Source organism: Mycetomoellerius zeteki, unplaced genomic scaffold (genome assembly GCF_001594055.1).
Source record: "Mycetomoellerius zeteki isolate Tzet28-1 unplaced genomic scaffold, Tzet1.0 scaffold767, whole genome shotgun sequence".
Lineage (NCBI taxonomy): Eukaryota > Metazoa > Arthropoda > Insecta > Hymenoptera > Formicidae > Mycetomoellerius > Mycetomoellerius zeteki.
The window spans coordinates 48,178-71,707 of NW_017257794.1; the positions used below are offsets into that span (position 1 = coordinate 48,178).

At 37.7% G+C, this 23,530-nt stretch overlaps 2 protein-coding genes across 3 annotated transcripts; one reads left to right on the forward strand and one right to left on the reverse strand.

Annotated features, from left to right (window-relative positions):
- Positions 1-1,336: 1,336 nt before the first annotated feature.
- LOC108729577 (uncharacterized) lies at positions 1,337-13,729 on the forward strand. Its single transcript, XM_018458748.1, has 13 exons — positions 1,337-1,470; positions 1,825-1,949; positions 4,487-4,668; positions 6,504-6,763; positions 6,832-7,018; positions 8,187-8,473; positions 8,548-8,948; positions 9,023-9,168; positions 9,454-9,776; positions 9,860-9,994; positions 10,232-10,416; positions 10,807-10,961; positions 12,481-13,729. The coding sequence occupies exons 1-13, from the start codon at positions 1,361-1,363 to the stop codon at positions 13,609-13,611; spliced, it is 3,627 nt and encodes a 1,208-aa protein (XP_018314250.1). The 5' UTR covers positions 1,337-1,360; the 3' UTR covers positions 13,612-13,729.
- Positions 13,730-17,627: 3,898 nt separating this feature from the next.
- LOC108729578 (peptidyl-prolyl cis-trans isomerase-like 4) lies at positions 17,628-22,963 on the reverse strand. 2 transcript variants are annotated; one of them, XM_018458750.1, is made up of 6 exons: positions 22,773-22,963; positions 22,573-22,690; positions 21,783-22,273; positions 21,248-21,489; positions 20,231-20,727; positions 17,628-20,176 (listed from the first exon to the last, which is right to left on the reverse strand). In XM_018458750.1, exons 2-6 carry the CDS (start codon positions 22,640-22,642, stop codon positions 20,025-20,027), a joined length of 1,452 nt encoding a protein of 483 aa, XP_018314252.1. In that variant the 5' UTR covers positions 22,643-22,690; positions 22,773-22,963; the 3' UTR covers positions 17,628-20,024. The 2 variants fall into 2 exon arrangements, with proteins under 2 accessions (XP_018314252.1, XP_018314251.1); XM_018458749.1 differs by having other exon boundaries at positions 17,628-20,727.
- Positions 22,964-23,530: the final 567 nt, after the last annotated feature.

Below are 23,530 nucleotides of genomic sequence, written 5' to 3' on the forward strand. Positions count from 1 at the left end.
ATTTTGCTTCGTATTATCGGAATCCTGTTTTCTAATTGGATGCAGAGCGTCGTACGACGAAAATCGGATGCAGTGTGAATCCAGCAATAGACGGTGCTCAAGATTCGAGATGGACTCAAGCTAATGCATGAACTAATCAGAGAGCCGTATTAGCATCTTAAGAGTCCTAGACTTATCAGAGAGGCGCAACCGGCTTAAGTCAGTATGACAAAGGTACTAGGGAAGGTACTAAACATGCTATGAAACTGCCTTTAAACTGTCAAACAAGATAAGACAAAGTAATATAAAATTATATTTAAACGAATCGTATCAATTTTCTTTAGAGGAAATATTTATGTATTAATAAGTCCCCAGACTACGCATTGAAGATTGAGATTGAAGATTGAAAAATTCAAATTTGACCAATCGAAACGAAAGGACCTAAAATTTCTTTGTCCTTATTGGTCAAATTTCAATCTTCAATCTTCAACCTCAATCTTCAATTCATAGTTTGATTCGAATTAAGGATTAGAATTCGACCAATCAGGTAATTTTAAGTTTAATCCGTTTCGTTCTAATTGGCTGAATTCTAATCCTCAATTCGCAATCCTCATGCGGGGTCTACAATAGAAGTCGTAACAATCGCAGAGTCTTAAGTCGTAGAAAATTGACCAATCACAGTCGAATATGAGAAGAATAATCAACTGTGATTGGTCAATTTTCTACGACTTAAGACCCTACGACCTCTACGACTTCTATTGTAAACCCCGCATCAGTCTCCAATGCGTAGTGTGATGCGGGGTCTACAATAGAAGTCGTAGGGTCTTAAGTCGTAGGGTCTTAAGTCGTAGAAAATTGACTAATCACGGTCGAATGAGAAGAATAATCAACTGTGGCTGCGTTCAGCAGACTCAACAGTTTTGCAACCGTTTTATGATTGTCTGCTGAGATAGGACCATTCTTCTAGATCTAAAAGTATGATCCAATTAGCGTGAAGGAAACTTCCAACAGTTGCAAAACAAACGTTCTGCTGAACGCAGCCTGTGATTGGTCAATTTTCTACGACTTAAGACCCTACGACCGCTACGACTTCTATTGTAGACCCCGCATTAAGCCGTAGAAAATTGACCAATCACAGTCGAATATGAGAAGAATAATTAACTGTGATTGGTCAATTTTCTACGACTTAAGACCCTACGACCGCTACGACTTTTAGGGTGAAATCACACGGTGCGGAAAAAGACTGCGGAATAGAGAATGCGTCATTGAAGCAACCAATCAGGGCTATTCCGAATAGCGCACCGTGTGATTTTATCCTTATTGTAGACCCCGCATTACTCGATTGGAACTCTAGACGGCCGATAGCGCAATCTGATGAGGAATGCGACAAACAGCTCTTTTTTTATTTCTCCTATACGGACAAGTGGAGTGTACTAATTTATCGAAAATAATCACGGATAATCAGCTCCGCTCCCATAATTTCGCACCGAAGTGAGTAAATTGCAGATAAGTCGAATGCCTTGGTCCAGGTTGCCCGTCGCCGACGCGGCGCGTTCGCATTTCAATTTCCGAGAGCGAGCGAGATTCCCCGCGTGAGCCACTGATTTGGCAGATACACCCCGATGACGATACGACGATCCTCATTGTTTATATTCGCGCGACTTATCAACCCCGTAGAATCCGTTCGGATGCTCCTCCTCCTCCCCTCCCTCTAAGTAGAATTGGATGGAACTTCCGCACGCGCGGTACCCCATTTAAACGGTTTTCTCCCGGTTGTCTCCGTCTTTCATCCCTCGCTCTTTCACGTTGTAATACTTCCTCGATCTCATGCTCTTTTGCTTTCAGACGAGATCTAACAATAATCCACGTAAATGAGCTGAACCTCGTGAAAATGAGCTCGCTTCAGCAAGGGAACAGATTCCTGCCGTTCTCGAACAATAATTTACAAAGAAAACAATTGTCCATGCAAGGTACAAGCTTCATAAAATGTTGCATTGATTGGCTGTAAGCATATATGTATTACTATGCTGTAAGTTACAGCCTATAAAGGTCTGTCTACAATGGCAGTAGTGGTAAGGCTGTAAAACACATCGGGAGTAAGCTGATTTTCCAGTATAATATGACATAGAATAAGTCTGTAAGCAACAAGACAGTAGAACGTAGGAAATTGGTTTCAACCATTCACTTACGGACTTACTTTATACTGTATTAGGGCCACTCACCAAGCTCAGTTAACTTAACTGGCCAGTTAGTCCATCGGAATTGACCAATCGCATTTGTCATTTTGTTTGCTTCAAACAAATCAATTCCGATGTCAATTCCGATGGACTAACTGGCCAGTTAAGTTAACTGAGCTTGGTGACAGTGGCCCTTATACTGGAAAATTATAGCGAATTCGATTGGACGCACTCAGTGCACACTGGTGCACATTAAAGTCGTCGTACACGAAATAACATAAAGATATCTTTATAAATAAACATAGAGATCGATTAAATCGTGAAATACTTAATACATTTTATTGTACTATTAGGTAAAATATGTATTTCATAATTCGAAATATTTGCATTTCATTTTTATACTTAAATTAAAATAGTGTACAACGGCTTTAATATGCATCAGTGCGCACTAGTTCTTCCAATCGAATTCGCCATTAGTTTATTCCCAATATGTCTAAAGCCGCGATGCTAGAAATCGGTCCGAGACCTCGGGTGAAGAAAGAATTGACCAATCGCATTGGTCATGTGACCAAATTGTTCAAATGTGATTTGTTAATTCTTTCTCTGTCCGAGATCTCGACTTCTAGCATCATGGACACAAGGCTTCAACTACAATTGCGTAAGCATAGTTGTAAATGGTTGTAGTCAAGGTTGGCAAGTAACGCGTTACTTGTAACGCCGTTACTTTGTTGATCGTTACCTTGTTATAATAACAATTTGATAATAACATTGTGAATTTTTTATGATGGTAATGCTAACATCAGAGTTAGAAAAGTTAATCGTTACTTATAATGGATTGAAAAAATCATTCGTTACTGAAAAAAATAACTCCTAATTTGTAACGCGTTACTTTTTAGTAACGAGTAACGTTACACGTTACTCGTTATACTTATAATTTTTTCGGTGTAACGCATAATAGTGACAAGTTACTTTTTAAAGTGACTTTTCTAACTTTAGTACAACCTTAGCGTTTAGTTAGCGTTAGTTAGCGTTATCGTCATAAAAAATTGCAACATCGTCATCAAATTGTTTACTATAAAAAGTAACGACAAAGTAACTGAAAAGTAACGTTTGCCAACCCTGGTTGTAGTCGTAAGAATTAACCAATCACAGTCAAATATGAAGAAAATATTCGACTGTGAATAGTTAATTCTTACAACCACTTATGATTATGCTTATGCAATTGTAGAATGGGCTTACCACTACTGCTTACTGCCATTGTAGACGGCCCTTATAAGCCATCTACAATGAACAGTAGAAACTGTAAACATATCGGAAGTAAGCTGGTTTTCCAGCTAAGCCATTATGCGGGGTCTACAATAGAAGTCGTAGGGTTTTAAGTCGTAGAAAATTGACCAATCACAGTTGATTATTCTTCTCATATTCGACTGTGATTGGTTAATTTTCTACGACTCAAGATCCTACGACTACTACGACTTCTATTGTAGACCCCGCATTAATGGTTAGTCGATGAACGTCAAATCGATGTTGATTCAACGTCGCTGGACGTCAAGTCGGTATTAATTCAACGTCGATTGACGTTAATTCTATATTGATCGTTCACTTGTAGCTAGGGATGTAACAGAGCGTAGAGTAAGTCTGTAAACGAAATGGTTGAAATTCACTTACTCTATGCTCTGTTACTACATCCCTAGCTACAAGTGAACGATCAATATAGAATTAACGTCAATCGACATTGAGTTAACATCGATTTGACGTTCATTGACTAACCATTAATGGCTTAGCTGGAAAACCAGCTTACTCCCGACATGTTTACAATCTCTACTGCTACTGTTCATTGTAGACGGCATATTAAAGGACCGTCTACAATGAGCAGTAGCAATAGTGGTAAGGTTGTGATGCGGGGTCTACAATAGAAGTCGTAGCGGTTATAGGATCTTAAGTCATAGAAAATTGACCAATCACAGTTGATTATTCTTCTCATATTCGACTGTGATTGGTCAATTTTCTATGACTTAAGACTCTACGATTGTTACGACTTCTATTGTAGACCCCGCATGAGACACATCAGGAGTAAGCTGATTTTCCGGTATAATACAGCATAAAGTAAGTCCATAAGTGAATGGTTAAAATCCATTTCCTACATTCTACTCTCTTGTTACTTACGGACTCACTCTATGTCCTATTATACTGGAAAATCAGCTTACTCCTGATGTGTCTTACAGCCTTATCACTACTACTTACTGCCATTGTAGACGACCTTTAACACAGACACATGATGGCCTTGCCTATCTCGGCGAGATGATCTACTCAGGATGTTCTTTCTATAGGTGGTCTTCCTCAAAGTTTGAGCGGCAGCGAAACAGATGTTTCTACATCTAACGAAAATCTGAGCAACGAAGAGAGATACGTCATAAGGCATACGGCTCGGCAAGAACCGCAGGGTCAAGAAAATCAGCAACAAAGTCCCTCCAGATCTTCCAGTCACAAAGAGAATATACCAAATATTCAGGTATCAAATATCCAAAGTATATGCAAAATAATAGGCTTTAAAGAGCATACACTAATTCAGGTATAAAAAAAAAACAAATCTGATACTGCATTCCACTTAACATTCGCAAAGCTCGCGAGACGATCATTTTATCCTTGTTTAATATTTGGAAACAATAAAGATGAAATAATGTTCGCGGGCATTAAGCATATTCTAATGTGCTTTTTGATTTCTGTTTCTTGCTTTTTGCTTCTTATCCAGTTTTTAGTTTTATATCGCTCGAAATAAAAGTTAACAAACTTCGGAAGAAACAGGAAACACGTAGCAAAAAATACAATTGTCGTTAAAACAGTTGCAAAGGGGGAAAAAGCAAACAGGTAAAAAGCAAGAAACAGGAAACAAAGAGCACATTGTAGAATAGGCTTTAAGGACGTTAAAGCCCAAAATGCAAGGGAATAGCGATAGCAATAACAGTTTCAACCTATTAGAAACTGTGTATTCTGGTGTATCCGATTTCTGATAGATTAAAATCGTGTTATTTCTATCGCTATCGCTATTCCCTTGCATTGGCTGCGTTCAGCAGAACGTTTGTTTTGCAACTGTTGGAAGTTTCCTTCGCGCTAATTGGATCATACTTTTAGATCTAGAAGAATGGTCCTATCTCAGCAGATAATCATAAAACGGTTGCAAAATTGTTGAGTCTGCTGAACGCAGCCAATGTGTCTTGGGCTTAAATGAGCTCTATAATATACTCGGTCTGCGTTCGGAAATGTTACCCAAGTGATTGGTGGAGAAGATTTTATCCTTGTTCACTCAATGTTAAACAAGAATATGATACACGGGTATGCCCAGGTAACGTTTCCGAAAGCAGACTTAAGGGAGCTAACTTGAAGAATGGGGGTATCTCGTTTCCTAATCAACAACACTCTATAAAGGATGAGATCCACTTGTTGCTACAAATGTTTCAAACCATTCAATTGACCAATCGAAAGAAAGAATTATATTAATTGACCACACAATCAAAAAATGCTTTGTCCCAAAATGGACTGCTCCCTGATCTAATCTGGTATAGGTTTAAAAGTGTCAAACAGTGGCAATCAAAGATTAGTCACTTTAAAAAAAATCACGTACTGTAAAATGTGATTTGGAATAATCTGTGACGTGTTTACTTGTCTTAATTACATAATTTCGTTATGTAATTAACTGTGTGATATGATTTTTTTTCAGTAAGAATCGACTGTAATTAGCTTGTGACATCTTAAGATTGTAGGACTTAAGGATAATGTTTTCTAAAAATATCAGTCAAATAACCCTGCTGGAATAATTTTACTGAAATTATTATTCCACGTTTTAGAACACTTTTTAGCAAAATTTCAGCATTTCAGAAAAATTACAGTAAAAATTTCAGTTTATTTTCAGCAATTGTTCAGTATATTAGCTGAAAAATTTACTTTTAGTAAAATTTCAACAAATTTTTTTAGTAATTTCGCTAAAATGTTCCAAAACGTGGAATAATTTCAGCGAAATTTTTTCATCAGGGTGAGACATAATTAAAAAGCACAGATAATAGAAACAGGAAATAAAGCCGTGATCAGACTAGAGATTGGGATTGGAATTTAACCAATCAGAAGAAAGAGAATTAATCTCAAGTTTAATAAACTTTACTTCTATTGATTAAATTTCGATTCAATCTCAATCTCTAACACCTAATTACGGCTTAACAGATTTCGATCTATATTATTCCTTGTTTCGATTGTCTTTTGTTTTCAATTGTGTCTTTAGCTTTACATGAATGCATTCTTTTGCAATTCAGCGTCGTTTTCTTATCCAAGTTAATATGGTTTATCATGATACAGGGCAACCTACATAACAGGAACAGTCTGAAAGACAGCTTGAACGGATCTAACAGGAACAGTTTAAAGGAGAGCTTGAACGGTTCGAATCGGAACAGCCTGAAGGACAGCATTAATGGATCTAATCGGAACAGTCTGAAGGACAATTTGAGCAATCGCACCAGTGGTTCAAACAGGAGCAGCCTGGACGTTTCGACGAGTTCTTACAACACATTAATTATACATAACGCTAACGACGATAACTCATGGATACCATCTGGAAGGTAAGCATTTTTTTTATTAACAACTACAGAAATTAACTACAGAAATTATTGTTCCAATTTGTGAACAGACTATCGGGCATAGTAAGAGAACACGGAGATGTGGGTTACTTGTACTGCGACGGAAAGGGCCATTCCAACAGTCCTACAATACAGTCTTTATCCAATTTGCCACACGAAGAATACGTCCACGATCAATCAAGTGGAGGTTGCCAAGAAATTACGGATATCCCGGATGATTATCTTAATCAATCTCAGGTACACCATAGCGATTAATATTAGGGATGCACCGGATCGTAAAATTACCGGATACCGGATGTCAGATATCTGGACAAAATATAACATTGAATATCTGGTCGGATATTCGAGAAGACAATTTCTTCAAATCCGATATTTTCCGGATATCCGACCGGATTCCGGAAAAAATCTTTAAAAAAAAAGCCTACAGAGAAAAAATTGTAATTTTGCAACAATGTATAAGATATTATAGCATTATAAATATGCATACTTATTTTTAGAACATTTGTATAATAAAAAATCAACAATTTAATGATATCAAATTTCAACCGGATATATTCCCGGATACTAATAATACTATCCGGTCGGATGGTAAAAAAGTGCTGGATAATACCGGATACCGAATACTTTCCAGATATCCGGTGCATCCCTAATTAATATAACAAGTAATATAGGCAATGTATCTGAATAGCATTAAAATTGTTTATCTTGCTTTCGCCAAACTTCAAATACATATCTATTTCATCTTAAGACAGATCTAACAATTTATTTAAATGATATTCAGATTTTTTATTTGAAGAATTCTATTCAGTCGACTTTTAAATGGACAATCCCGGTTGATTAGGAAACAAGAAATGGAATGCTAATTAATTACCAATAATATATGGAGAGAAAGAAATTTGTGTCTGTAGCGGATAACACTAGGAAAACAAATGATTTTTTACCTTGAATTTAATACAGATAATTAAAAGTGATAGTAAAAATTGGAATACATATATGTATATATATATAGTTTCGAAATCTTCTATCTGAAAAATCAGGACGATTCATCCCGATCATACACTCGCCAAGTAAAGATATGATTTTTCTCTCTGAATTACTAAGATAGAGCAGAGTTTTTTCGTCGATTTATGAAAATGTTTGTGTTTTTGAACAGCATATACTGAACATTTGAAAGTCATGTTTGTGTTCTCAAGAAGCAAAGGTCACGATTGTAAAGGTAGTTTTGAAAGCACTGCAAAGAGATATTGTTTACTGCCGTAAATTTTATATTATTTTAAGGTTGAAACTGACGGAATAGCTCTATTTCATACGTTTTTACATAAAGAAAAAAAAACACCCTGGAGTTAGGTTTTGGATGTTTCTCTGTTTAATTCCGATCTATAGACACTGCGTATACACTTCACAGGTCTTGAAACATCTAGCAAAAGAGGTGAAAGTGCCACCGTATCCTAATAACAGTGGTAGTTTAGAGATGAGATTAGGAGAGATAAGAATAAGAGACGGCGACAGGGGGAAGCAGAACGACAGTGAGTATGAAGGCAGGTCAACACCGTGCTACGTACCCCCGCTTTTCAAAAACAAACACAGGCTCTTCGGACCGACGGAAAAGCTGACTGTATCGCGATCGCAGCCAGATCTATCCAGGATCAAGACAGACATCGATAATTACAAACTCCGGACAATATCGCCCCGGTAACGTAATATTTTCCATTTATGCCTCGCACAATCACCGCGATATTTAGCTAACAGATCTGGATCCTCCATAGACCTCAGACCAAAGGGCGGGAGGAGTTGGAAAGGGAAACGGGCGAGGTATGGCCGTCGTCGGAGATGATTCAGATAGTGATTCAGGAGAATAGCGTGTTGAAACTCGAGCTGGAGCGCTGCTACAACAAGGTTGCCAAGACGCAGAAGCTGGAGCAGGAAATAGCGAAGGTACATCGTGTCCACGAGGAGCTTGCGGCGTCCTGTGAACGACGGGAGAAGCTGGAGCGCGCCGCTCGAATGAAGCTGCAAAACGAATGTCGTCGTTTGACCGAGCTGAATCGCGCATATAGAGACCAGATCGACCTACTGTCCGTGCGCACGGACAGTCCGCCGATCGTCGACACATTGCGGAAGGAGTTGTCGCAACGCGAGCTACTCATTGGACAGCTGCTTTCTCAAAGTACGATCCGTACCGATTACATGCAAAGTAGAGAGATATGATTTCTCCCTAAATTATTACCTTTTCGTTTTTAGACAAAGAATTGACCAATGCGAAAGAGAGGCAGGAGATTGAACTGACGGCCCAGCGAGCCACTTTACAGGAACAACGTACGCATATCGACATTCTGGATACCGCACTAACGAACGCACAAGGCAATGTCGTGCGGCTTGAAGAAGAAGTAAATTGATTTAGTAATAATATCGATAAGGTCACATATAAATAATTATATAAAATTTGAATTTAAATTTTTATACATGAATAATATATAAAAATAATTATATGTACAAATAATTAAAATTTTCACTTCTTTTTGTAAAAATTAGAAAATATTTTTTCATTTTTGATTTCATTAAATTCTAATTTATTTAAAAAAGAAAGAGAAATTTCTCTCATAAATAATTACACTCACAACAATTATACGTTGGTGTGGACATTGATTGGAAAATTATTTCTATTTGTACAGTGTCGAAAGAAGCAAGTGTATGTGGAGAGGGTGGGCCAGCTTCAGCGGGCTTTGTCTTCGCTTCAAGCGTCTAGCGATAGACGAGAAGAGACCGAGAGACAACTGAGAGGCCAGTTAGAAAGGGAGTTGCGCGAAGGTGGTGGAGGTGGTAACGGCAACGAACAGACATCGAGCGGTGAGACGATTGCGGATCTGAAACGACGATTACGTGAAAGGGACGAGAAGATCATGTCGCTCGAGGGTGACGTCGCGAAGTGGGAACAACGCTACCTCGAGGAAAGCGCGCTGAGGCAAGCAGCTATCGATGCTGCCAGTTTGCCAAAGTAAATCGAGTCTTTTTTTCGTTTGTCTTTTCCCAACACGCTCGTCTTTTTTCCTTACACTCTCTGTTTATCCCTGTGATTAGAGACGCAAAGATCGCTGCTCTGGAAAAGACCAGTCAAGACGCAGAAAAATTAATCGCCGAGGCTCGCTCAGAGAAAATGAAGCACATGGACGAGGTACATGCCGCGCAAAAGAAATTGGCCGATCTCGAATCTAGGTAAGAGGAATATATTTGAGAATCGCAACGGTCGCTATCACTGGGAGAAAAATATATTAAATTTTTAATAAATATTTGTTTACACACAACAGTTCAATAAACTATTTTATAATTATTGTATATTAATTCTTCATAAACTATATAATATAGTTATCATCTTTATAATTGATACCACTATGTTTTTCTCCGGCTGTACTTACGAGTCATTATGCAACGTAATCGACGTTTCTCTAACAGAATGAAGGATCTGGAGTCCAAGCTAGCCGAGAGAGACGCTATGATCAAGGTGCTGCAAAAGCACACGTATGACAAAGCAGACAGCAGTAGCAGCAGTGGCGTGGGCAGCTATCCTGCCGCGCATTCATCTCACTCAAGTACGTCGGCGGATCATCATACAACGCTGACAAGCACACCGGAACTTGGTAAAGAGACTCTTTGGAGAATGAGACTTAAAGGAATGCTGAAGTGACTAAATTATCGACATTACAGTCGTATAAAAATCTCCTAATTGATTGAACGGAATAAAAAAATCCTTTTACAGAATTAAAGTAAACGCAAAATCGATTTTAATTTTTTTTCGATTTTAGTATAAAGTTCACTGCTGATGCACCTCCTGATTTTGCGTTTATTTTAATTCTGTAGTAAAGGATTTTTAATTCTGTTCAGTCGATTCGGAGATTTTTATACGACTAATGTCGATAATTTGGTCACTCTAGCATGCCCTTCGCTCATGATAACTCACCGATAATTCTCTTTTATGAGTTGTGGCAATTTTAATAACATTTTCCTTGTCTGGTTTTTTGCACGAAAAGTGAGCAGCGTACTCGGCGGTGGCAGCGGCTACGGCAGCACTGGATCTTATGGCGTTACCGACAGTTATAAGTATAGAAAGCAGGGCAGCTTTGAGCAGACTAATAAGAGTCTCGATGATCAACTGAAAGAGCTAGACTCTCAGCTGCTTAGCAAGGTAGGCAAAATGAAGCGAAGCGTATCGCGTGCGTTCTTTCTATCGGATGATTAATTCTCAAAAGCTTTTAAGTCTTGAATGGCATCACGTCATCGCCGTTACCATTGGGTTCCACTTTTCTCGCGTTGTCTCGCGTTTTTATATTATTTGTAACCATTACGTGCGTCTGATACCATTTACATTTTGCTTACATTAATTTTACTTGTTTTTTTTTTCATCAATAGAGATACACATTAATTTACGGACGATCGATATTTTGAGTTCTTTAGCAACCTTTTTAATAGTCGCCGCTGAATCATGCAAATATTACAGGTCACACATTCGAAGGTATCCTTGCGTTGCAGTGTATGAGGAGCTTTGGAGTATCTTTCGTTATCTCCACTGTTTTTTCTTTTTTCGTTTTTTTCTTAATTAAGAAACGTCGCGAGAGTAGCCAACGTGTACGTTCACAAAACAAAGGAGAAATCTTAATCGAATCCAGTTGCTCTCACATAACAAATTTAATACAAAAACGAGAAACGTTACATTCTGGCTATTCTCTGATTGTAGTTATTTAAAACGCCTAACGATTTTAACCCTTTGAAGCATACATTTTTCTTTTTAACCTTATTCTGTGAAATTTGGTACACGATGGTTTTTCAGGTCGCTGATTACGAATTCAAAGTCAAAATATAAAAATATTGCATTCACAAGATGGCGGATTTAAGAAGGTGGTGGGATTAAATAAAACTCAATTTATGCATTTCGCTTCCGCCATTTTGAATCAATAATTTTGAATTTTGGAAATCTGGCATCGGATTAGTAATTAGCGACCACAAAACCCTCTACTTTCAAAGCTTTCAAGCTAAAAAAACTTGGCCAAAAATAAATTTTTCCAAAAAAAATGGTTTTTATCTTTGTTTATTTATGAAACTGTTATAATAAATAAGAAGGACTATTAAACTATTTTTTTAATAGTTTTCTACTTCTAAGACACCAGGAAAACACAACAAAATCAGACCTAAATGTGTCAATTAGAAAATAAACGACCAAAAACTGAAGAAGTTTAGGTTGTAACGTGAGTTATCACCATGCTTCAAAGAGTTAATCGCATAACAGTGTGTGATTTAACAGCCTAAAATTTTATTTTTTATTTTTGTACTTATTGGAAGAATTAAGTGTTATTTTTAACTTTTCCGAATAACGTTCGTTGCTTTTGTATACGTATGCGTGCATAAAGCCTTTTTTGTGCCGTTTGTTTTATTTTTATTTATTTTGCCGAATATATGTATTAACTGTTTGTCAAAATTGTGCTCAAGTAGCTAGCCAAAATAGATCTCACGTTTTACACAGATTAATCTCTTTCTATTTTTTTTCGAATTGTTCCACTAATCCCTCCTGGCTCTTCCTCACCTTCTCTCCCGTCCGTTCGTCATCCCCGAATGTGCATGTGCGAGCGTTTTATACAGCGAGCACTAACCCCTTTTCCAGGTCCCGGCCTCCTATCTGCAATCCGTGCGTTCTTTCTTTCTTGTTTCAGCGGGCACTTTGCTGTTTTCCAGGATTCTCTAATCCAGGCACTGCGTCGCGAAAAGGAAAAATACCCAAGCCACTACTGGCGGGTGTAGATAGCACAGGTACCTCGAGCACCGCCTCGAGCAAGAGCCGGCTGCTGGACGACTCGTCCGGTAGCGGAGGCGACGTGGTGTCGTCGAGTATAATCGAGTTCGCCAACGCGGCGGCTAGGCTGAAAGGTACTATCTCGCGGCTGTCGGACGGCGCCGGTGGCAAGCCGACCGAGGATATGATGCTGCTCGAGAAGCAGGGTAGAAGCTCGCAGCGGCAACGGATGGCACCCCCGGAGATAGGCGGCGAGCCACGTCGCGCCGGGAGTCTGCCGCCCAGCTCGTTACCACGACCGCCAAGGGCACTCAAAGCGACTAGCGCCAACTCTCGCTACTGTCGTCTGAGCGATATGGAAACGCGCAAGAAGTCGGATCCCGGACCGGGGATGCTGGATACGTCGTCCGCGACAGGCGGCGCGGTCAGTGGTGGCGGCGTGAAGATGATCCGCGACTCCTCCGGCAATTGCAGCATTGAATACGGTAGATTCGACACTGGTGTCGCCGTGGCCGCGAAGGTGTCGCGCAGCAAGAAGAAGAACTCCGTGGAGAGCTTCATGGCGAACAGCTCGCTGAAGAAATCATCGGTCGGCTCGGGGATGACGAGCAGCGGCGGCGGCGGTGGCAGCGGTCACGAATACGAAAGACTGCAGTCTGACACGATCACGATCAGCAATCGCAAGAAGTCGGTCGGCTGCGCGTTGGAATCAGCGGTGCGACACAGAGAGATGCAGAGCCGCTCGTTCATACCGCCGCCGTCGTCGCGCACTCGCATGGGCGAGTACGGTCGTCTGAGCGACGGCGAGTCCTCAGTAGCGGCGGTGGCGGCGGCAGCAGCTGCTGTTCTCAAGGGAGGCGGTAACACCTCCTTAAGGAAGCAGACGGGAACGGGTGGCTCGTCCCGCGGACAGAGCACCGGCAGCACCGTGAGCAGCAAGAGCGGCCGCGACTCCGGCGGCACCGCCAGCAGCGAGGCGTCCACGGCCTCCCTGCCGCCGACCAAGGCCAGGTCGATACCGCGTCCCGGCAATTACCGCATTCAATTCTGAGCGGCCTGTATTTATGCGCGACGCCTGGACCGAGAGTCCAGTCTCGGCCGAAGGACCAATCTTGGTCGGAACTGTCTACGTAGCATGTGTTGGTTCATTACGTCTTTTATATCTGCCGACGGTAATGAACTTTACTAAAGGCACAGTCGATTTTTTATTGTTCTGGTAGATAAATTCTGGTAGATAAATTTCATTTATTACATAACTTATGTATCTGTTAAAATATTTATTATTAGATATAATATATATTAACAGATTTCACCCTGTTGATGGTAATCCTCTGTTTGGGTCTATTTGACCCAAAATGTAATTAATTTTCTTATTAATATTCTATTTAAACTTGTTTCTCTGATATTTAATGATTATGTACGATCATTTTCTGTGAATTTTTTTTATTTTTTAGAACGTTTTAAGTATATTGACCCAAATGATGTGATCGTAAATTTGAACAGACCAGCAGAGTTAAATCTGTAAAAAATAAAAAAAAGATATAGTTCAACTTTTATGACAGTAAAAACTTGTTAGAGCTTTCACAAGAATGTGAAAATTTTTTTCAGATTTGTTTACAATCCAGAACAGTATAAAAATCTGCACTGAAGTTCGAAGATTCAGATGGCGAACGAAAAATGAAAATTTCACATTGCCGACGGATATATTTCTTAAACATATCTCTAGTGGTTTATAACTATTTAGGAAACATATAAAACCAACACATGTGCTACTTAGGTGATCTCAAAACGCGTGACACGGTTCGATTAACAAATCTTGATTACCGTCCATCAGATACTCGTTTCGTATTTGAATCCGACGGTTTTGAAAAGGATAAATCCGCCTTTAGAGGATTCGTTTTTCCGATAATTCAGATCAAAGGAGCGTACCAAAATTTATCCAAAACGGTCAATTAAATAGATTTTCACCAGTATAATTCTATGAACGTGAAAGTTTCTTGAAAGTCTATTTAGGTGACCAATTTTGGTGAACTCCTTATTGAAATTTTGATTGAAATTCGCAGTCCTGATGAATTCTCTCTCTCGATTTTACACGTATAATCGCGAATCTCGAGAGAGAATCTCGGCGGAAGGATTCTGTTTGAATCTTAATTAACTTTAATTATTTAATTAAACCAAAGCGCGACTAGCGAACCGTTTCGCATTTCGAGATTACATGTTTCGACGACTAGTCCTCTTGAGTCTAAGCGTGTTTCACACTTCTGAGATGAGATTTGAGCGTAAAAGCGGACAGGAGTCGAGTTAGTGTGAGTCTGGCGCCGAGCGTAAAGTACAAGTTTTCGCGTTAAGTCAACATTTCTCGTCGAGTCTCGTTGTAACGTAACCACGAGCTTACGGTGCGTGTAAGCAACGCGATGCGAAGGATGGCCATAACGGGGAAGCGTCTAAGCTGGCGCGTCGCGCCATTACGATTACTATTCACTATTTAGTAAGCCAATCGCCAGGCCATAACGGACACGAACACCACGACCTATTAAACTAACGTAGCGCGCGCGCGCGACGTAGTATATGACCTAGTCATTACCAAAGTAACTCTCTCGGTAGAATAGGAAAGAAGAATTGTCTTCCCTGATCGCATCTCGCGTGTAACGGCGGCCTTTTAGGGGATAACATTCCCCCGTGCGAAGTGCCTTTCTCGTGGATCGCCTTGCGTGCAATTCGCTTCTTATTGCAAACGTGCGTCCCCGATTTTCTTTTCCACGAAAAGAAAAATGGGTAAAGGTTTTCTATTCCGACGGAAGTATGTTATAATTCCTTAGCTCCGAAGGCTCGAGCCTGGATTGATGATCAAATCTGGGCGCCGAAAAGGAGAGAGAGACAGAGTCGCAAGTGGAAAGGAATTGCGACGACGTTTCATCTTGGAACAAGTTCAGGATGTTTACTACCTGGAAAAACCTAGAAAACCCGGAATTATCAAGGAATTTCTTTTTACTTTCGAAAATCAGGGATTTTCATGGAATTTTATCAGGACTTAAGGTACTTTCTCATGTAGATGCTCCTTTTTAGCTTCAAAATAAGTCACATGATCAAAATTGATGCTTGATATTCACTTGATACTGGCTTATTTTGATATTAATGAGTGTCGAGCATCAACATGAAATTATATCTTTAAGGACATTTTTGGAATTTTACTTTTCAATTTTTATCCCTTTCTGAAAACATTGTTTTAATTTTTCTTGATAATGCAAAATGTTAATAATCAGTTAGCAATATGTATGTGGTATATGTATCACGTATATTCTCGTATATCTCGCGAGTTTTTATTAAACAAATCAGAGTAGAAGACAATACTCAGTAATAGAGTAGCTCACTGATACTACTACATTGTATATAATGGGTCTTCCCTATACTATTCTATAGGTTTCGTGGCTCCATTTGTAGAAAATGATAAACGTAGTCTCGTGGAATCCCTGTTTTTTGTCACTGAAAAAAATAATGCTGATATAACATCATTTTTTCTCAGTGCATTAATTTTTAATGTGTAGTTTATTTGCGTTACTCTAATTTATTTCAAAGTTGTATTAAAAATTCTCTAATTTTACCTGGAATTTTGTACAAAAATACGTGGAAAATTCGAAAATTCTTAAGGAATTTTTTTGACAAGATTTCAGTAAATACCTTGATGTTTCCTCTCTTTTCTCGGTTTCGATGCACGGAGATACGCACGGCGCGCAACACACGTAATGTTATTCGATATAGAGACGATACTTCTTTTCGCGTAGCTTTATCGTAATGTAATAATCTTTCCTGGAGATCACGTAGATATAGAAAGTCGGATTATCTCATTTACCTAGCTGTTATTTTGACGTTACTATTTTTTCTTCAGGGCGCGTGACGATTAAGTTAGTCTCCTCGCACTTAGAACAAAGAACGAAGCGATAAACGAAAAACGCTAAAGTGTAAAATTTTATTAGGTATATTATCTCTTGCGATATGTCTATATATATTATTATTATATGCGTTTCTGTGTTCTGTTACAATATTTGTACAATCCGCTGTACACCATCGATACGAAGTAAGAAAAAGATCTTCTCTAGAACTGATAATAAAGTTCAGAGTATTTACTATCTGAAAAAATCTGGAAAATCTAAAATTTTCAGGGAATTTTTTTCTTTTTTTACTTGAAAATCAGAAATTTTCATGAAACCTTAACGATATTTATGGGAATTTTTGAAATTTTACTTTTAAATTTAAATTCCGTCTTTCAACAGTTTTTTTATCATTTTTTCTTGATAATACAAATTGTCGATAATTATAATTATTATAATGATATATTATAATTTATATTAAAAAGTTCTTTAATTCTACTTGAAATTTTGAATGAAAATACCTGAAAAATCCGGGAATTTTTTAAAATAAGAATTCAGTAAACACTCTGATAAGATCTTTTGGATTCTAATTAGATCTAATGTGGCTTTAATAATTTGACCATTAATTCGTTAATCTCTTGAATCGATTTCCTTTATTTATACGAGTACGGGAGAGTTATAGAAAAAATTCGCGAACGAATTATAGAAAAATATATCGCAGCAGATTATATTTGCATATATATATTATACAATGTGATTCTTAATTATATGTTAATACTTCAGAGGATGAAAATTCTTTATTCTTTTAATTGATGTTTCATCAATTTTTATTCGGAACTTGTTTTCTTTATTTCTTTTTAACCAAAATTTTTTCTATTGATGTTTTAATTTTTTTTTATTTTATAAAAAAAGTTTGTTAAGTCCTGAAGATCCAACAATTCTTTTCTTTCGAAATATCCAAGATGTAAACGTAGATCATATCTTGGAGTAGAATAAACGCAATCATAAACAGAATCAGAGTAGTAATATTTATCACTTATTAAATTGATAAGCAATTTAATAATTTTTTGTGCTAATTTTTAAAATGTTTGATCTTTTATATAATTTTTCTGAAAAAAAAAAAGATAAAAAGTCACGTAAACATATATATTTTAATTATTCAAAATAATAATTGTAATGCAGACACATATGATATAAAGGCCTCTGAATTCACCCTCTGAAGTAGAGAATACTTACATTACAGAATCACCTTGTGTATCATAAAATGTCTCCTAATATAATTCACCGTATTTATTTGTGTTACATATTGGAAATTAGTTATCTAATATATGCACGCGTACGCGCTTAATGTATAGTTCTGTTTTCCCCTCCCCGGAATATATATAGAGCGTTTCATGTAATACGGCGCAATTAAGCTAAATTTTCTTTCGAAGCTTGTAACGTATGGATACGGACCGATTGTGATGTAGCGAAACTACGATACGTGCGATTAAGATAGGGCTCTCTAACAAGAGAAAAGAAATAGGCGTTATAAGGTAACTGCGACACAATGATCGCAAAGTAGCTCGAGAGTTCGGAATTGTCGAAGGAGGCCCTTGAATAAAAGTCGAGATGCGCGTTTCTCTTCTCGGGAGCGATACGTAAAACAACCCGACGAATGAATAGTGAGGCAAGATCGCGCATATATGCTACTATCTGCCATGTGGGTGATGATCTTTCTTTTTCCTAATCCAGCATCGCGAAAATTGCGAATCGCAATCGATCGGCTTCGTTTCTTCATCGACTTCGTTTCCGAAACATTTCTCGTCTCTCGACCGCGTGAGAGACGCGAACGAAGCGAGGATATCGCGAGGATATCGCGAGGATATCGCGAGGATCCAGTGTGCCTTCCTGTATCTGCCCTGCAGAATACAAACAGTTAATATTACATAAATATTATAATTTCCCACTCAACACTATAAATGTAACGTAACCAGAGAGTTCTATAATATACTGAAGCACGTCTTCCACTAAACTACAGAAAACTGCGGCTTGATAGACAAAAGGAAGGTAAACGAAGCTTGTCTTTCTGATTCCTTTTGCAAACAATATCAGTCAGTTAATGAGTCTTAACAAAGAAAACAGTACAATATTAAACAAGTACCTTTTAAGTCCATAACGTGAATATACATAATGAATAAGTAATAAAAGATTTATAACGGTCAAGCGGGATCTTTAACGCTTGAATAACTCGATATAAATTATACAGCTAACTTTATTGTACAACTTTTGTATAAAACATTTTTTTTTATGTCTCGAGTAGTTTTTGAGATACAACGAAAAAGTAGAAAACCGCTTTACATATAAAAGGAGTGATTTCATTCCTTCAAACCGTTTTTTCGCCGCAATTAATATTTTCTAAATTCATCTTTTAACTCTCTATTTGTATAGAAAGTTTCATTAAAATCAGAATTTGGCACCTCGCGAGGTTGCTTTGTTAGTCTCTATTCTATATTGTTGAGGAAATTATAACATTGAAATAACGTAATGATTGAAGCGATGCTGTTAGTTTGTGTTCCGCGAGGCAAGAATCCAAAATACCAAATTGCGACATCACCAAAGAAACAAAAGAGCGTTCTGCGAGAGCTCGCGGGCTGCGCAGCTCATTACCTGCATGTCCACGTAAATGATTTTGTTATCGTTCCTATAATATTTAAAGCGGGACTTGGACACGAAAGTGCGCCGAGCACTTTCGTGTGGGAGAATGTGGTTCTCCTTAAAATCGGGCGGCCGTGCCCGAACGGTACGCCGCCAGATCGTTTTTCGCTCTCTATTTTTTATACGGCCGTTCGATAATCAGTTCTGATCACTCATCGTCGTACCTGTTACGGCGATCATCGGCGTCACGCCCCGTCGACTACTACTTTGTCGAATGAAGTTCCGTGGTTTCGATAGCTTTATTGTACGCGCTGTTACCAGTTATAGAATCTGTAGAGCTTCCCGTGGCCTTGCGAAAATCGCCTTCATCGATCTGCGAAGAAAATGCGTGCGTCGATCGATGCCTCGTTTTTTGCCGATTGATTTAACGAATACCTTTTTTTTCTCAATGTTTTGTACTCGAAAGAATACTGACAATTTTACTCTATGTAAAAAAAAGAAACGTTTGAATTACAGCCCCTCTTGTAAACTATGCGTTTATTCATTTTTTTTACAATGGAAAGAAATGAAGGATTTCAAGATCGTCTTAAGTAAGGATTTAAGATGATTATCACATCTTGGAACTGCATTTAAAACGTTTATATTTAAGAAACAAATATAAGAACGGTCTTACAATTAGATACATAATTACTTAAACTCCACTAAAGGAACATTGAGGAACTTTTTGTTGCCTATTGTTACTGACAACCGAAACAATTTGTCTCCACTAAATAAATTCATGAGATGTAATCCTATAGAGTTAGGTACCTATGTTTCTGTTTCTGGGGACAATGAGAAACATCGAGAAACATATTAGAACTTTCGCGAAAACAGGCAACAGAAATGCAAATGTTGCTCTATGTTCCTTTAGTGAATACGTAGTTTAATGCTCTCTAGCTCTCTCATGTCTTATTTTCTTTCACCGTTTTCTTTTATGCTTGTGCGATCTGTCTCTGTGTCTCGTATCGTCATCGTCGTCCGGTCTTTTCCTCTCGTTATCACGATGCCGACGTTCCTTGTCATTGTGATCGTCCCTTCTGCCTCTCCTTTCCGATCTCTCTTCGCTGTGATCTCTTCTTCGCTCGCTGTTCTCGTCCCTCTTGCTTCTTCTTTCCTCGCTGTGACCTCTCCTCTGATCACTTCTATCCTTATCTCGTCGTTCCTCCCTTCTTCTTCTATCTTTTCGCTCGCTGTCATACTTATTTCTCTCATAATGGTCATCATACGATCTATCTTCCTTTCTTCTGTCTCTGATGTCTCTGTCTTCTCTTCGGCGCTTTCTGTGTTCGAAACCACAATCTTTATAGCTCTCCTTTCTTTTTCCTTCCTCTTTACTTTTACCGTTGTCCCTATCGTGCAATGTGTCAGGTTTCCTCGAGAACGAATAATTGTCCTCGCGTTTCTTCGGCTTGTCGTCTTCATCGAAATACCGGATACCTTTCCCCTTGCCACGCCAACGCATCTTCGCGACTGATTGCGAGAAATCCACGTGTATCCTTCGGTCGTCGATCAGAACGTTGTCCATCTTGAAATATGCATTCTCGCAGCTCTTGCGATCGGCAAATTCGATGAATGCGTACTGCAAGGAGTCACCCGTTTGATGATCTCTTATAACTTCACAACTGCAAAGTCGATGAATCATAAGATTTAACAAAAACATGTAATATATAGATTATAATTTAAAAAATTGAGATATATATCAAATAGAATAAACGAGAGAAAATTAATTGATAACAAGAACTATAATATGTAATTACAAGCATAATAAATAGTATACACAGAAAATATTAATTACTCTTGTTTCAAATATTTAAAAAGTTTGTATATCCGCAAATCTATTATCTTCCAATCACACCAAATTATTAAATTAAATTTGATTATATAAAGTCGTTTTTTTGATCAAATTTTACATTTTTCAAAAGAAAATAATTTCTTGTTTTGAGAAGGTGATAACGAGATTTTCTCTTTCTCTCTTCTCTCTCTAAAATTTATAATATATATTTTAATAAAGTATATTTTAACATTATTATACAGAAAATATTGTTTGTGAAAGATACTATTACTTGAACGGAAAAAAAAATAAGTATTCATTTTTCTTAGCAATAGAATATTTTTCTGTATGTATAAAAGCAAATTACATACCCAACAATTTTTCCAAAACGACTGAAGATAATTTCGAGATCGTCATCGTTCGTGACCGGATTTAATTTACAGACAAACAAGACGTTTTCCGGCGGGGCAATATCCGCGTCCGGTATATCACCCACGATTTCTAATATCGTGGCTCTCGCCTTCGCTTCCTTGTTCTTCTGCATTTCCGTGATCTCTTCTGTGGTCATACCGCCGGTATCATCGATTGCTTCATCTGCTCCAATTCTATCGCTCTAAACATGAATAAATATGGATTAAAAAAGCAAATAAAGAAGACAAGGATTTGTTGAAAAGATGTTGAAAACTTACACTTATAATAAATAAAAAGCACGGAAAGAAGTATATTTGCAAACTTATTTATCCTAGCAGCTATGATCAAATTTATTTAATATTTAATATTTTCTTTCGTGTCTTTTTATCTTATTCAATATAATCTTAACAGAGATAATAAAACTACATCAAACCAACATATCAATAAATCAAAAAGAATATAATGAGATTGTGAGCTCATTTTTGAAATGCGTACCATCAGAGCTTCCTTCGTAGGTTCTGGACTTCTGTCGGGAACTACAAATCCCACAGGATCGTCAAACGGATCTTCCAAGATGACAGTATGGGATATCCTTATGTCCTGATACGGCCTTTGATCTCCATCGCAGATGGTTTCGTTAAATTTGAGGATCACCTCCAATCCTTCTGTTATCTCTCCGAACACGCAGTGTTCGCTGTCCAAGGATTGCAGCTCTGATCCCAGCGTGATGAAGAACTGAGAGCCCAGCATGTTGTTCCCACAATTCACCATGGATAGCAGACCTACACGGCTATGTTTGATCTTCGGCATCTGTTCGGCCTCGTAGTAACGGGCCTTCTCGCCCAGTACAATTCCATATACGCTCTCTCCACCCTTTCCAGTGCCAGTGGGATCACCGGTCTGTGCGATAAAGTTGGTTTGTACCGAGTGGAAGAGGTTCCAGTTGTAGTATTTCAGTTTGCACAGCTTCAGGAAATTCCGCGTGGCTGTGAAGACAAAAATAATCATGTAGAGATGAAAATTTGTTTTTTTATAAATGTATTGTTGTATTTTGTGTACTCAAAATAGATAATAAAAATTTTAAAAACTTAAAGAAATAGAAACAATAGATAATTAGATAGATAATTAGACGTTACAAAAAGAAAGAGGAAAGATGAAAAACTCAACAGATACAAGAAGTTCACTGAACAGATCTAGATACAAAGATATAATATAAATTCACGTAGTGCAACATATATTTTAAATATTTATTTTTATAAATTGTAATTTATGAAAAAGTACTTACTTTGAGGACGTTTCTCAGTATACAGATCCACTGTGAAATCTCCTATGGTAGTTTCTATCACCACGGCCATGTTTTCCTTATAAATTTTTTAACTATTAAACAGTAATCTCAATCTTTCCTACAAAAGATAATTATTATTTCGAAACGGAGCTGCTAAGTTTCTTGTCCAATTTACTTGATAAATTATACACAAATCCAACCCTTTTTTGGTTGATCCCTCTGGTTGAATGTGCCTTTTATCACCTTAAGGTACAGCAAAGAGTCTCTTGCTTCATGTTATTATTTCTCTAATCATCTGTTTCACACAATTTTTCAATCTTCTTTAATAAATTTGTATGGAACAATATATTGTTATTACATACAACAATACATACAACGGAACGGCCAACTAAACTAGGTTAGGTTAGGTATTACGTTAGGTTAAGGTAGTAAAATTTATGAACGAATATCTAGAGGTCGCATCTGTTGCAAATGCATCACGTGATCACAACACGCAAATTTCAAATTTCAAATGGTTTCAAATCGGTTTGTCATTTTAAGCCGTTCTAAGCTGCTATTCAAACTGTAGGTCGGACTTCTTCAACGATTTCATCTGAATGTTATCTCGTTTTTCTTCGGAAATTTTTTTCGAAGCGCAACATGAGAATTACAATTGACGAAAGCATCGAAATTAAAGAGACTTCCTTCTTTCCATGATAAGGTTATAAAAATTGTTTAAGAACATTTCTTAATATATTTAATAATTTCTATATCCCTACAGCATAAAGTTGCACAAAAATTTTAACAATACTGCTACAACATTGCAGCAATATTGCGTCTTGCAGCAATATTGCAGAGATTTTGCAGCGATTGCTGTAAATTCTGTGCTGTATGGATAATCTTTAATAATCTCTCTGTTTAATAATAATATATACTGATGTATTAAAATAATATATTTATCTATATATATTAATAATTT